The following is a 15565-nucleotide window of genomic DNA, read 5'->3' on the forward strand; positions in this document are numbered from 1 at the left end:
AAAGAAGGGGAAATGTAATTAGTCAACTTTCACATGTGATTCTGAGAAACGTAATGGAGCCAATTACCCCTGGAAACCACTCTTCTCTTCGGAGACTTGTGTTTTCCGTGACGGGCTGCAGATGGGCGGGCGGAACGAGCCCGGTCATGATCTAATTACCCGACGATTTCGGCCCCGAGACTCAAGCTGGGGAGGCCTGGCGGGCGGATGGCGGATGGCTGGGAGGGCGGCTGATTAGATCAGAGGACACTGCCCGCCCTGCTCGTGGTGTGTGTGATTATAGCCCTGCCAGCCCATCCAGGGAGTGTCCTCGCACCCCCCGCCTGGGTGAGGACAGGTGGCCCGTGTCGCCCCTGCTGGGGGCACCTGTGCTGTCCTGTTCCGGCAGCCCTGATAGTTGCCCCTTGCTCAGAGCGCGGCTGGGCACCTGGCTTGCAGGGCTTGGTAAGTCGGGGTCTGTCCATCCAGCGGTTTCACGGAGCCAGTGAGGAACCCAGGCCTCCGCTGCCACCCCCACGGTGGAGAAGGTGATGCTGAGAAGGGAGCAGGACCAGGGTTCTGTTTGGAGAGGGTGGGGCAAGGGGGTGTGTGTGCACACGTGTCCCAGGACCGTCCTGAGGACACAGCCCTGCAGCTCCTCTCAAACATACCACTTGCCCAGATCTAAGAGCCTGGGAGAGGCCTCGGTGGCCCTCCCTCCTTGGCGGTAATGGGGCCTCATTTATTCTAGAAAAATCAACCCTTCTCTCTCAAGGCCCCGCAGAAGGGATCTGCCTGCTTCTCTGGGTGGTTGGTCTGGGTGTCTGCAGTTTGCTTCCTTATGGCTACACTGACGCACTGCTCTGGTTCCTTAAAACCTTTCCTGCATGTCTCGGGGGACGAGGCCACCAGGGAGTGGAAGCTGGTCACCAGGGGCGGGGGGGTCATGGCAGGCAGAGGTCAGAGCTGGCTAGGCTGGCCATGGGGCCACGAGACCCTGGCTTTGCACGTGGCTCTGTAGCTGGATGGGCCTCCCCTTCCGTTTGCTATCCTGCAGGTCCTGCCGCAGGCTGACCAGCCCCGTGGGGCCCAGAGCCTCTAACTGAGGGCACCTGTGTGCCCACTGGGGTGGTTCTCTTGCTCCAGGCACAGCCCCCACCCCACCCCTCGAGCCTCGGAGTAGCTGCCTGGTGTGGGGGGGAGTGGGCGTGGGCCAAGCCCACTGTGGTCCCCTCCAGCTCAGGCTCTCCCAGTGTGGCCCCATTTCTCTTTTTAGGACCAACGGTTGCCTTTGGCCCAGTCACAGACCAGAGGTGGCCCTGTTGGGTCTGTGGTCCCAGCAGGAAGGATGCTGCACGTGCAGGCCTTGGCCGGTCAGCAGCATGTCCAGCTCCCACCCCAGGACACCCTGTGAGGTCCTGGAGCCGCCCTTCCTCTCCCACGCACCCATCACCCCTTTCTTGGACCTGCCGCCACAGTCCCCTGCCACCCTCAGGACCAGGCTGGGGCTAGTGCCTCACTGCCCCCTTTGCCGGGTCAGGGACAGGGGGAGCGACAGAGCCAGGACTCCTGTGTCCCTCCCCCAGTGGGGGGGCCCCATTCTTAAGGCATCTTACAGTGTCGCGCAGGCATCACCACTGTCTAGTTTCAGAATGTTCCCATCATCCAAAAAGAAGCCCCGTACCCATTAACAGGCACCCCCACGCCCTGCCCCACCGCCGCTGGCAGCCACGAATCTGCTTTCCGGCTCGATGGGTTTGCCCCTCGTAGGCGTTTCCCATAAAGAGTCTCCTACAACGAGCGTCTTTTTTTGGTCCGGCTTCTTTCACTTAAGTGTGTGCCCTTTGCCCTCAACATGAAGCCCCCTCCCCAAGTGGGGGCGAATGACCCACCGTCTCTAGTGCCGTCTGTGGAATGGACCCAGTAGCGAGACTGGCCTCGTGGTCACTGTTGGGGAACCGAGAGCCTTAGAGGTGACATGCTCAGTGCAGCTGCCGCCTCAGTAACAATAGCAGAGCTGCTGTTATTATTGTCCCTGTCTGGAGCTTGCATCTCTCAGCAGCTGCCTCCAGTGGCCAGGAGCAAACCTCGGGTCCTGATCCACCGAGGGAGTGTGTGGTTCTTGCAGAGCCAGAAGCCCAGGGGCGGTGCTGCAGCTCCCTGCCGCCACTGTGGAGCCAGGCTGAGGGCGTGGCCATCCTCCAGCGTGGGGTCCCAAGGTGCCTGTGCCGCCCCAGCAGGTCATAGCAGGTGACAGGAGTGCCAGGCAGCATAAAGAGGAAGGCCCACCCCTTGGGAGAACTTTCCGGAAGCCCTCAGGCAGCCTTCCCTCGGGCCACTCCCGGTAGTGACGCCAGACCCAGGAGACGCCTTTAGAACCAGTCCATCGCTGCCGCCCCCCAAAGTGCAGTTGGGGTCCCCAGAGCGAAGAAGAGGAGATGGAAGGGGTGTCGGGGCACTGGCCTGCCCCGGAGCTCACTGCTAGCCCCTGGCCTTGCAGCTGGGGAAACAGAGGCCCAGAGACGGGGTGGGGCCGACCAGTCAGGGGAGGGTGGCCAGTGGAGAGGGCTGTTCATTGCAGGTCCCCAGGCTCAGGTCAGGTGGCAGAGGAGAGATCAGGGCCCAGGGCACTTGCAGGGGGTGGCTCTGTCCCACCACTGCCCCGGCCCCGCCCACTGTCCCGGTAGGTGGCGGCCCAGAGTGAGTATGTTATAGTAAGAGAGGGAGGGGTCCAGGGACAGCGGAAAGCCCGCCAAAGGCCTTCTGGGCAGGATGAGGGACCAGGGCGTCTTCCTGTGCCGGGCCGTGGGCTGGGCCTGGGGTCCTAACGCGGAAGGGTCCCCAGGGGGCTGTGCTGCATCGTGGCTGCGTTTCCCCCACATCCAGGCTGCAGTGGCCACGTGAGCCGGGGCACGCGCCTGCCACCAGCCCTCTCTGAGCGTTGGCACTTCCCGCCCAGGCTGGAATTGACTCCAAGATTAAAATTAATTTCTCTTCCGCTACACCACAACAATGGCGCGGCCGCTCCCAAGTACATCCTGTCTTTGATTGCACAGAACACGCTCTGCCTTGTCGTGCCGGGGCCCGGAGCCCCAGCACTGGAGTGATTTACCCACCAGAGCCTTGGGCGTGCCGAGGAGCTGCCACACCTGTGCGTGCTGCCAGTCGAGCCCTTCTCGCCAGAACCCAGCCTGAGGGTGTGGGGCGGTGGGTGCTGCTGCAGCCTCTCCCCACCGCAGACTGTGCCCACAGCCGGAGGGGAGGCAGGGCTCAGGGACCCGCAGCTCTGGAAACCCAGGAGGGGCGGCAGCTTGATGCTGTGTGAGCTCTGCCTGCAAGGGGCTGGGCAGCCTCAAGCACGTCTCCAGACCTCCGTTCCTCCTTCTGCAAAAGAAGGAGCTGGATACTTCTCGGGGCTGCCGCAAGAGTGAACAGGATCCCAGGGAAGCAGGCTCTTTACATATGGAGGCACAACGCTGGCGCTGTCTATCCGGCCCTTGCAGTACAGAGAGCACTCCCCTCATCTTCACCAGGATGTGTGCAGAGCAGGAGTGAGTCAGCCCAGTTTGCAGACAGAGAAACTGAGGCCCAGAGAAGTACAGCAGGGATGTGCCTGGGTAGGAAAGAGAAGGAAGCATGCGTTTGCTGCCCGCTCCACTTCCTCCGCCCATCACATAACAAGCATCCCTTCCGTCTCCACCCGTGACACTCAGCCTCCTGCCAGGAGCACCCCCACAGGCTCCCCACAGAACTGAGCCTGAGTCCCATTCCTCCAAGGCCTCCAGCTTAACCTGTGGATCTCGCCATGCAGTCAGCAGCAACCTGATAAGATCTTCAGTTTTAAGACCTCTCCCCCTTGCCAGGGATGTTGGCATTTTAAAGGACACCCTTGAGATGTCACACCCCCGTAGCCTGTAGCAGTCAGCACAGCCTAGGTCAGGCTGCGGTAACAAACAGTCCCCAGAGTGCAGTGGTTTATCTTCTGCTTGCCCTCATGGCCTGATGGCTCTCCTCTGTCCCATGTCCTGTCCTCCCCATTTAGAAGCCCAGATGGGTGGAGCCCCCACCCACTGGCTGTCACCCGTTGCTGGTGGCCAGGGCAGTGAATGGTGTGGTGGCTCTCAAAGCTTTTCCTGGATAGCGTGTCACTTCTGCCCTTGACTCCTTGGCCATATCCAGCCTCCGGAGGGTGGAGAAGGGCCACCCTGAAGATACCCAGACAGAGGAAAGTGGGGATTCTGGTTTCGTGCTAGAATTCCTGGCCAGATGGGGGACTGGGGAGAGGAGAGGATTCTAGGCAAAGCGCCTGCCTCAGCCACGCCACCATCCTAACTTCCGGGCATCTGCCCTGCATAACTGCCGGCTCCCGGGGTCCCTGGGCTGGGGTCCCTCAAAAGGAAATATGTGTGGCCTGAAGAGCTGGTGACAAGCATCCTAGCCCTTGTCCTGGGCCCTGGGGAGTCAGCACATGGCTTGGGGTGTGATGTCCCTGCACACGGCAGTGGAGAGGGACCCCCCTGCCTGGCTCTGGGTCGGGAGCCATCAGCCTCTCCTCTTTTATGTGAATCGGCTGGGCCTTGGGCTTGGGGGTGTGAAGCTGGCCGCCTGGGGTTTGATCAGATGAGACAAGGTCCTGAATTAGCCGAGCACCCGAGCCAGCCTGCGGTAACAAGTGGGTTCTCCCGATGGCATCGCCTGCCTTGGTCCCAGGCTTCAACGCAGACACCATAGCTGTTACATGTATGTCACAACCACACCCAAACACTGCGTGCGTGCTAAGTTTCCAGAAACCTTGGGAGAGAAAACCCTCCAAATGTTTGCATAGAGGCCGAGGCCTTGAGTGGACAAGGAAGCAAGTCGGTCTAAACGGGCCCAGCAAACTGTGTTGCTGGGGGTGTTTTCCGTTGCCAGCTGAGTTGTGACTCTCAGCAACCGTCTCCTAGCAACCGTGGGTGCGGGTACCACGCTCAGCCAGGATGGGGGAGCTGGGACCGAAGCTGCTGGGGAGGAGGTGAAGGCAGAGCTGTAGCGGGGGGGAGGCCCCCGAGCCCTGGGCCCTGTGAGCAGGCAGGGGTCCCCTAAGACTCCAGACCTCTGTGTCCCGGTGGTCTCCACGGGGGGTAAACATGTGGGGACCACCATGCTTCTGCTACTCATCCTTCTGTGTGTGCGTTTTACACATGAGCGTGTCCTACTTTTCCGTTTTTATACAGAGGCCTTTTATGCCATTTCCTGGTTCTGTGGGCAAGCAGCTGAGCTGGGGCTACCCCCAGCACAGGCGTGGTCGACCTCTGGGTGGCATGGGGCATGGAAATTTGAGGGTCCTGGTGAAAGCAGAGAGCCTGAGCCGTGGGGCTCACACTTCCCGCACTGCCCAGACTCCGGGCAGGTTCCCTGATGTCCAGCCTCAGTTTTCTGACCTGCAAGATGGGGGGATCCGGGCATGGAGGAACTAACTCCGTCCGAGGAGAGGTCCAACCAGTGCCTTCCACTCCTGGGAGGGGACCCCTGGGCCCCTGGAACGTCCTGTCCTGCCTGACGACAGCGTCTGTGTGATGGGGTTTGAGGCCACCCCGTATCAGTTTTGACTTCTGGAGGAAACTGGGGAGCAAACGTGTTAGTGAGGGGCTAGAGATAGGGTCACCACAGGGCAGTGAGCAATGGACTCCAGACATCCTGGTCAAAGTCACACACCTGTCATTGGGCGTCGATGCCGCGGTGACCACATCCACCAGGCAACAAGCCAACAGAGCCGGCGCTCCAGGGGGCGGTCCATGCTGGGACTGACCCCCTGGGAGCCCAAGGACCGGGGCCCAAGGGGTTGCTCCAGAAAGGCATCCTTTGAGCCCGAGAGGGGCAGCCCTTCCAGACTGGGAAGGGTATTCCAGGCAGAGGGAACAGCCAGTGCCAAGGCCTGGAGGCAAGAAAGAGGTCCCGGGGTGAGTCATGGAGCCGAGAGCCCTGAGGGAAGCAGGTGTGCTGTGGCGGGAGGGGTGGGGGTGACACAGGTGAACCAGGGGCGGCCTCGTTCCAGGAGCTAGGTGGCCGGGGACCCGACTTCCACTGGGGAAGATCATGCCCACCGCGGTGGGAGCAGATTACAGAGCCGTGGGCGGAAAAGCAGGCTGCCTGGGGCGGGGGGCAGGTGGGGCTCGCCGATGCCTGAATTGGGAGGTGCAGGGGTGAAAGGAGGAATGAGGCTGACCCCCTCCCGGCTTGGCCTGGAGCAGCTGGGTGGTGCGGCTGGCCGGGCTGTGAAGGCAGGGCCAGGACACACAGGGGTCTGGACGTGGGGCCTAGATCTCAGGCTGTGTGGTCTCACCTGCTTCCTGGGCGTCCAGGGGAGGGGCAGGGGCAGCAGGGCCAAGAGGCAGCGTCCAGGTGAGAGCCGCAGGTGGGAGGGCCCGGGGTGACCTAAGACGTCACTGGACGGGAGGAGTGGGGGAGGCAGCCCCGAAATCCCTGGGAGAGAAGCATGGGAACGTGGAGGGGGGTACTTGGAGGCCTTCTCTGCCAAAGAGACCCCCTGCTGGGAAGGGCCGTTCTCTCTGAGCAGGCCCTTCCCGTCCCTATCCCTAGCTGGTACCAGCTAGATGCCCTAGTGGCTCCTGGTCATGACAGCTAAGTGTCCCTGGGGTCACCCCTACAGAGGACCCCTGCATCGCGGTTGTGACAACCAAATCGCCAACCCCTGCATCAGGAGAAGGTGGCCCAGTGTTGAGTTTGTTCTTTGTCAGGCTTCTGGCCGTGGGGGTGGTTACTTGACCGTCGGCACCGGCTGATGGAGGAAGAACTGGACGTTAATCCTGCGGAGGCGGGGGGACCGTTGTTGCCCTCTGGGAGGGGCAGTGTCCACCAGACCTCCTGGAGGAACCCCTCCCAGGGCACAGGGGACCAAGGCTGCCTGCCCCCAGGCTGGTGGAGGGCTGGCGGGGGCGTGGCTCCTCTCCGGCCATCTCCCGGGAAAGGAGAAGGACGAGTGCCTTCCCCATGGTCACTCAGCCAGGAGTGAGATGCTGGGAGGGACCTGCCTGTCCCCCCCCCCACCCCCACGTCCATCCACCAGTTCTCAGTCAACGCTGGTGGCTGCACAGTCTCCTGCCAGCACCCCCAGCCTGAGCCCCTCCTGAAGCCTGGGAAGACTCCTGGGGGGCGGGGTCTGGGGAGGTGCTGGGCAAGCCGGGGCCAGTTCTCCTGTCCTCCCCCAAGGGCACTCCAGGGCCTCCTGCTCCAGGGTGACCACACTGGAAACTACTCCTCTGCGTGCGGGGGTAAAGGCACGGTGGCTCCCACTTCTGGGGTATCTTCCCCATTCTTGTGGCAGGTCCATCTTATACGCTCTGCCCCCCACCCTGTGCCCAGCCCAGCCCAGCAGGGTCTCCCCCATGCCCAGCCTGGGTCCCACCTGCCTGGGAGGCATCTGAAGATTGGAGGGAGAGCCCAGGGTCCCTCATGTCACTGACAGCCTCTAGTTCTCCCTGGTTCATTGGTCTGAGCAGTGCGGTCTGGCAGAGCTTTCTGGAAATATCCCATCTGCCCGATATGGTACCACTGGCCACACGTAGCTGTTGACCACTTGAAAGGTGGCCAGTGTGACTAAGGAACTGAATTTTCATATTTATTCAATTTTAAGTGTTTGAAACTTGAGTTTAAGCCAAGTTAAACCAGTTAAAGCCAGTCTTATTGGACTGTCCTTTAGTGAGGCCACTGTCCGCTCCTTCCTTCCTTTCCTCCTTCCCGTCACCGCCCTAGATCCCCCGGCACCTGTCACCTGCCTGCCCTGTGGAGCTCCTGGGCGAGGGGTGGGCATCAGTGATGAAGGAATGAGGCCGTCAGCCCGCGGGACACGGGGGAGGCTGACCGCGAGGGTCAGGTGGCCTCTCCGAGGGGGTGGGCCCTGAGCTGGGGGCTGAGAAGCCAAGGCTGGGCCCCCACCCCACCCCCAGGTGGGAGCAGCTGCAGGGGGGCCCAGAGATGGAGCCTGGGGACGAGAGCCTCGGGGACGGAGGCGGGGAGGTGGGAGAGGCAGGCACGGAGCCCGCAGGCCGTGGCAAGGAATTCAGATTTCATTTCCAGGGCAACGAAGGTTTGCCGTGGGCAGTAGCACGTGTGGTGGGGGCGTGTGCCGCAGCTTGTCTGGCTTCCACCGGAAGAGGGTTGGAGGGCGTAGAGGGTTAGATGGTACCCACCCCCCGTCCCCCTGCGTGGCAACCTTGTTCGGAAGTGGGGTCTGTGCAGCCGTCGTTATGTGGAAACCACCCTGCATTCATTCGATGGGCCCCCGAGTCCAGGGACTGGTGTCTTCCCAGAAGTGGGGCGAAGCCACGGCAGAGCCGGAAGGGAGCTGGCACAGATGCTCCCTCGGTGCTTCCAGAAACCTTGGTTTCTGCTGGTTTCAGCCCCCCTCCCCACGCACACCCCCGCCCACGTGTGGTACTGGGTTGTGCAGCCCCAGGGAACTCACGTGGGGCAGGAGGACCCAGAGAAGCCCACGGTCCACCCAAACCCTGGGGCGGAGCGGAAGAGTCAGACTGGGGGTCCCTTCCGAGGGTAAGACTCGCCGATGGGGACTCTGGCTTTCTCCCACTCAGTGGGGTGACCCGCTGGGTGGGGCAATTGGGGCTGGAGTGGGGGTGGAGAGTGTTCCGGGGGTGAGCCACCCCTAGACACCCCCCTTGGGGTCCTGATGGTGCCCAGAGGTGCCAGGGAGCCACAGCCAGCTGTTCTGGTCGCCAGGCCCACTGCCAGCCAGCAGCAGGCTCTTACCCTGATGCTCCCAGGGGACGGCGCAGCAGAGCGAGGCCAGGGCCCCTCCTTGGGGGAACTGGGTCCATTCTGGGGTGTTCCAACATGGCATAGACAGAACCAGGGAGTTTGTTTTAGCTCAGAGAAACCAGAGCTCAGAAGCCGGTCTTTTCCTGGGTAGAGAAGCGGGGGCAGCAAGTGGTCTTGGGCGTGGGGTCCACCTTCCCCCCAACCTCCCCCCGCCCGCAGGGGCCCGCAGCCTCCCCACCCTCAGGAGGGCCCAGTATGTTGGCAATACTCTGTCACACCTTGTCGCATTCTGTCATGAAGCCATAAATCACGTGTCTCTCGGATGGTTTATGGGTGTCGTGGGGAGAAGGATGGCAGTGGTCCTTGGCCATCTTCAGCCTGCCTCTCAGATGCGGAGTCCCCTCCCCAGCGCTGGTGTCACCTGCCGGGGCTGTTTGGGGATGTCACACTGGCCCAGGCCAGACTCAGGTCTCTGGATTCAGAAGGCTTGGGTTTGAATCCCATTTCCCCACCTGCTCCCCTGGTGACTTTGGCTTTGCATCCATTTCCCCTCCTGTTTCCACGGTGACCTTGGGCAGATTCCTTGTCAGATCTTGCCTCAGTCTCCTCGTCTGTAAAATGGACACGAGGACAGAGGGACCTTGGAAGGAACGTATTCAGAGCTCCCGTGGGACACACAGAGCCCCAGAAACAGGGCTGTGCTGGCAGGTCACGGGCAGACTTTCTCTCCACCCCACCCTTTGGACGAAGCTCCCTGCCCTGCAGTGTGCAGAAGAGATTGCGACGCTTAACCCCCTGCAGGCTTTGGAGCAGCTGCTGTTGCCCTTCCCCTTACAGACGGGGAGACCGTGGCCCGGTGGCCGTCACACCTGCCCCCACCAAGGTCTTGTCAGCACAGGCTGGCAGCTTAAGCGACAGACACTCATGTCTGACAGTCCTGGGGGCTGGCAGGTCCAGTTCCAGGTGAGGGACCTCTGCCTGGTCTGCAGACGGCCACCCTCTCGCCGTGTCCTCGAATGACAGGGAGAGAAACGGGAAGGCCTCGCTCTGGTGTCTTCTTATAAGGACGCTGGCCTCTCAGGACAGGGCCCCACCCTCAGGACCTCGTGGAACCTTCTTAGCTCCGTAAACCCTCCTTTTCCAAAGGCAGTCACATTGCGGGGCGGGACGTCAACCAATGAATGGGGGCAGGGCACCCAAACCCTCAGATCATAACAGAGTTTGCATTTGGCCTGGGGGCAAGTTGAGTGTGGAGAAAACAGCCCAGGGAGTTATTTCAGAGCAGCTGGGAACGAAGGACCCCAGGATGGAGTCTGGGGAGGGGGGACCAGAAGGGGCGCCACGTCCCTGCCCTCAGGTGGCGGCAGCATCGCCCGGAAGAGGCAGCTCTCCAAGTTTCTGGTGCTACTGACCCCGTTACCTGTTCTGCTTAATTAGGTCCTTCACTGGCAGCCGCTGAAATCGTCACTTCCCCAACGTAAGGGAAGCTACTTAAAGACGGAACAATTGCATTTTTGTTCTGATGAGGCCCCTGCAGGGTAATGATGCTTCCGCCATGGGAACGATAAGAACCAGCAAGTTTGGGAGCTCCCTTGGTGGATCAGTAGGTTACGAACCCGACTAGTGTCCTCGAGGATGCAGGTTCGATCCCTGGCCTTGCTCAGTGAGTTAGGGATCTGGTGTTGCCGTGAGCTGTGATGTAGGTTGCAGATGTGGCTTGGATCCCATGTTGGTGTGGCTGTGGCTTTAACTGGCACCAGTAGCTCCAATTTGACCCCTAGCCTGGGAACTTCCATATGCCTCAGGTACCCTATAAAAGCCAAAAAAAAAAAAAAAAAAAAAAAAAGGAGCCAGGAGCCAGCAGGTTTGTGGAGAGACGCATGTCTCAATTAGGGAGGCTAATGTTTCAGGCTCTCGAAGTGCCAGGTGCCATGAGAAGAGCCTGACTTGCACTCTCACCCTGAAACCCCAGAACCAGCGCATGTCACCTCTGGGGAAGCCAAGGTAGAGAGGTGGGGGTGGAGGGTGTCCACCTGTGACCCTAGGGGGGTAAGCGCCAGAGCTGTGGCCTGTCCCCACCCAAGCGTTGTGACCAGGACGGAAGGAAGTGGAAGCCGTCGTGTCCTGGGACCCCAGGCGGATACTCGCAATAGAGGTGTTGGCCCCATGAACCGTGGCCACACCAAGGCCAAGGTCAGTTCCAGGGCGTCACCACTCGGGGCCAGCCTGTGGGGTCCCTGGGCTGTGGCCTCCCCTCCGAGCCCTGTGTCCTCCTAGCAGAACCGCAGTACGTCCCCTGGGCCAGCTCAATCGCCGTCCCCAAGATGGCCCTGTCCCAATGCTCCCAGCCCGAATGCCTTGCCGTCCACGGCAGAGGGGACTGGGTACAGGTCACGGAGTTAAGGATCTTTAGACGGGAAGATTATCCTGGATTTTCCACGTGAGCCCAGGGCCATGGCAAGCGTCCCTACTAGAGGGAGGTTTGATTACAGGAGAGGAGGAGACCAGGCAGAGATGGAGGGACTCAGCCACAAGCCAGGGGCGCCTGGAGCCCCCTGGATCCGGGAGAGGCAGGAAGACCCTCCCCTGAAGCCTCCGCAGGGTGTCGGTGTTTAGACGTGGGCTGATGGAACCCAGAAGTTTGATGCCCGTTACGCGGGATCAGGATACTCGTGAGCTGCAGGCCTCGGAATTCTTCTCTAAGCCGCCAGACTTGTGTTCTGTGACGTCATTACTCAGTCCCCCAGGCCTGGGGTTGGGATACGGGGCCCTGCGGCTCACGGGATTCTGGGGGAGGACTGCCCAGGCATCCCTCGGCCCTGTCCTCGGAGAGCGAGGCGGAATGAGAGGGCCTGTTAACCCGGGGACCCGAGTCGCAGAGCCCAGGGACTTCTCTGGGTCATTTGCACCGTTTGAAATGGCCTGCTCCATGCCAGTCGCTGTTACCGCCGAGTTAAAATCACCTCGTCACTGCTCAAATTCCCACGTGCCCGGTATGGCAGGCGTGATTCAGGAAATCCTGTTCTCAGGCTTTGGCCACATTTGCTGGCGGCAGAGCCCACCCCGGCAGTGCACGTCCAGCCTCCGTTCCTGCTGCCCTCTCCAGATTCACCCTGAACTTGAACTGGCTCCAGGGCACGTGGGTCCTGGAAACTTGACGGGTCGCCTCTGGTTTTAGAGGCGATGCGTCCCTTTTCACACGGCCCCCCAGGAAGCTCCAAACTGGATTTGCGTCCTAACCTGCGAACATGTGTGGTTTGTCCCCACCACCCCCGGCTTTGGCCGTCCACGCAGAGGGGCTTCGTGACCTGGCTCTTTAAGAGTTCTCTCTCTTTCTGGCAGGTTTGGCGAACAATGGCCAAACATGATCCAACAGCTGTTTTGGTTCACCCTTCAAGAAGACAGGTTCTTCCATGTTTAAAGGCTTATAGGAGTTCCTGTTGTGGCTCAGCAGGTGAAGAGCCCAACTAGGCTCCATGAGGACACAGGTTCAATCCCTGGCCTCTCTCAGTGGGTTCAGGATCTGGCATTGCTGTGAGCTGTGGTGTAGGTCACAGATGCGGCTTGGATCTGGCGTTGCTGTGGGTGTGCTGTAGGCCAGCAGCTTTAGCTCCGATTTGACCCCTAGCCTGGGAACTCCCACGTGCTGCAGTGCAGCCCTTAAAAAGTTTGTAAACAAGCAGACAGACGCATATGTGACTCTGGCCCTCAAATATCTAAACTCTGGCCTTTGCAGGTGACGTCTGGCATCCTGCTTTCATGCTGGCATGTGTGGCATCCCGTTTGCCTGTAGGTGGACACTCATGAGGCACTCATGTGGGCTGTGTCAGGTGGTGGGCTTGGCGGAAGACCCTCCCCGCCCCCCAGGACACAGCCAGGCCCGGGGCCTCCTGGGCTTGGAAACACATCCCAGCCTCCGTCCCAGCAGCCCCGCGCCCCCTCCTCAGGTGTAGCATGCTGACCTGGAAGGACTTGCTCAGGACCCGGAGCTGGGCACTGGGGACCAGGTCCCGGCCTTTAGGAAACAGCGCCCAGCCCCACCTCCCGTCCCCGTCCTGCCTCCGGGCATCATCCCGCCTCTCCCGCTAATGCTGTTATTCCTCTGCTGGGCTCACCCCTCCCTGGCTGGGGACGGCCTCCTCTGTGGGTCCCCCGAGCCCACCCCTGAGTCTGACAGTGTTTATCCCCACGTAGGGTCACCAAGGGTCTGTCCACCACGGTGGGCAGTGAGGGGCCTCCTGCCCGCTGGGGTGACTCTTTCTTGGAGCAGGAGCTCTGGATCAAGTGGTCTGTTAGGTTGAATCCTATCAAAGTGCCGCCTTTTAACCATCCTGCCCTACGGCAGTGGCGCTTCCAGGGGGCTCAACCTGGGGAGATGCGGACAGAATCCTGGCGCAGCTCTGACCCCCTCCTTGTCCTTTATCCTGAGATGCGCGTTGGGCTCGAATGGGCACCGGTAGATCTTTCACTCACCCTCACGTCACCACTGACCCAAGGGGGAGCCAGAGAGGGAGCCAGAGAGGCGGGGAGCAGAGACCTCCCTGACGCCCGCGAAGCTGAGCCCTGTGGGCGGGCGGTCTGCTTGTACCAACTCCAGAACCAGACAGGCCAGCTGTCACCAGGGAGGACAGGAGGGGCTGCCACAGGCAGAGATGCTCAGGCCTGGCTACCCCACCGACAGGGGCTCGGAGGAGGGCCGAGAACGTCACGCCCCCTGAAGACCAGGTCGTGAAGCGCTCCACGTGGTGCACGGTGAACGGTTCCACGCACCGTGTGGATCGAAGCAGGCAGGTTTTCTTTCCTTCCTCCTGCCTCATCAAACCCTCAGGGCCGCAGTCCCCCCGCCAGGAGGTGGTCGGCTGCCCGCTTCCTCTCCCCTCTCGGAAGCCTCTAAGCACAAGGATGGGAAAGGCCATCCTTCCTGCTGCTAAGAGGCAGGTGACTGCGGAGCTGTGTAGAGAAGAATTCCAGTGCTCAGGGCCCTTGCAGATCCTGTGGCTCTGTGGAGGGGTTTGGTCATCCTTGCTGTCATGGTGACAGACCAGAGACCTGTTTGGTCACCTGACCACGGCTGGGCTGCAGGGCAGGCGGGAGGAGGACCTGGCTGCCGCTTGCATGCATGTCTCAGGGCGGCTGTAACCAAGCCCCACAAGTTGGGGGCTTCAAACAACAGAAATGCATTGTCTCATTGCTCTGGATGCTGGAATCCCAAGTCCAGGTTTCAGGGGCTGCACGCCTGAGGCTCCAGGGGAGGAGGCTTCCCGGCCGCCCCTTCCTAAGCTCGCAGCTGCCTCCCTACTCAGCCTCCGAAGCCCCGTGGGCTTCCTCCTCCGTCTCCGTCTGTGTCCACGTCTCCCTCTTCTTACAGGAAGAGTCCTCTTGGATGAAGCGGCCACCCGCAACCAGGACTACCTCATCCTACTTACATCTTAATTACAGCTGCATCACCTTAGGGCAAAGGACACATATAGATTGAAAGGTGGGGAGGGGGAAAGATATTTCACGCCAATGGGCAAGACAGGAGAGCAGGAGTTGCAATCCTTGTATCAGACAAAATAGGCTTTAAAACGAAGGCCATAAAGAAAGACAAAAAAGGACAGTATTTAATGATGAAAGGATCCATTCAAGGAGAGGTATTATGATCGTCAATATATATGCCCCTGATGTAGGCGCACCCAGATGCCTCATCAGATACCAACAGACGTAAAAGGAGAAATTGGTGGGAACACAACAGGAGTAGGAGACGTTATATCTGCGGAGACCTGGTTTCCAAATGCAGCCACGGGCCGGTTCTGAGAGATGGCACTCGAGCGTATCTTTTTAGGGACCCGTCTCAACCCACACACCCACAGCACCGCCCCACAAAGCCAGGCCTTTCAGAGTCTTTTCTGGTTGCAACACTTTGGTTTTTCCGTCTGTCTTTTGTCTCTTGAGGGCCACACGCACAGCATGTGGAGGTTCCCAGGCTAGGGGTTAAATCAGAGCTGTCGCCGCCGGCCTACAGCACAGCCACAGCAGTGTGGGATCCGAGCCTCGGCTGCACCCTCACCACATAGCTCACGACCATGCCAGACCCCTGACCCACCGAGTGAGGCCAGGGAACCCAGGTCCTCAAGGATCCTGGTCGGGTTCGTTGCCGCTGAGCCACTGTGGGAACTCCTGGTTTCAGCACTTTGTTTCACGAAAAAATACATGCCAAAGACCCCACGTTGCAGGGTCTCTGGGCAAAGAGTTGTGATCGCCCACCAGGGCTGAAAACACACCGGCTGTAAGAGCCAGCGGCTCACTCTGTGACACAGACACACCCAGACGCGCACAGGAGCGCCAGGGGACACACACAAGAAGGTTCCGAGCCGCTCGGCTCACGGTGCCAGGAAATTGGGAATATGATGCATGTGTGTCCGTCAGTAAGAAAAACGACCGGGAAGCCGACGCGTTCGTATGAGGGGCACGAGACGTGGGAAAATGCATGGATGTCGGCCAAGCCCGGCAGCACAGATGAGTCTCCGGATCAGGGCGGCGTGAAAACTTGAAGCCCTAGGGGACGCGTAAAGTAGGAGACGGTTCATGCAAAGGTCCCTAAAAAGGAGGCAGGCTGCATCCATGGGTCACCCGGGGGCTGGGAACAGGGGTGGCACCAGAGGGAAGAGCCAGAGCTGAAACGCAAACGGAAGGAGCCCAGTGGCTTTGGGGAAGCAGACGGGGGTGGCCGCGGAGAGGGGTCTGGTGGCCTCCGCAGTCCTGAGGTTTTGTTGTTGTTTTGTCTTTTTAGGGCCATACCCGCAGCATATGGAGGTTCCCAGGCTAGGCG

The 15565-nt window shown here is 60.5% G+C and overlaps 2 protein-coding genes across 2 annotated transcripts in view; one reads left to right on the forward strand and one right to left on the reverse strand.

The window, feature by feature from the left end:
- SHANK2 (SH3 and multiple ankyrin repeat domains 2) overlaps positions 1-15565 on the forward strand; it is a 499107-nt gene that overhangs the window by 375798 nt on the left and 107744 nt on the right.
- LOC110259226 lies at positions 1428-8137 on the reverse strand. The gene is made up of 2 exons (XM_021082646.1): positions 8127-8137; positions 1428-6281 (listed from the first exon to the last, which is right to left on the reverse strand). Exon 2 carries the CDS (start codon positions 6054-6056, stop codon positions 5154-5156), a length of 903 nt encoding a protein of 300 aa, XP_020938305.1. The 5' UTR covers positions 6057-6281; positions 8127-8137; the 3' UTR covers positions 1428-5153.

Source organism: Sus scrofa, chromosome 2 (genome assembly GCF_000003025.6).
Source record: "Sus scrofa isolate TJ Tabasco breed Duroc chromosome 2, Sscrofa11.1, whole genome shotgun sequence".
Classification (NCBI taxonomy): Eukaryota; Metazoa; Chordata; class Mammalia; order Artiodactyla; family Suidae; genus Sus; species Sus scrofa.

Excerpts from the sequence above, each read along its gene's own strand:
- LOC110259226 (XM_021082646.1), bottom strand. The coding sequence starts at position 6,056 with ATGATCTTCCCCAGTGGAAGTCGGGTCCCCGGCCACCTAGCTCCTGGA.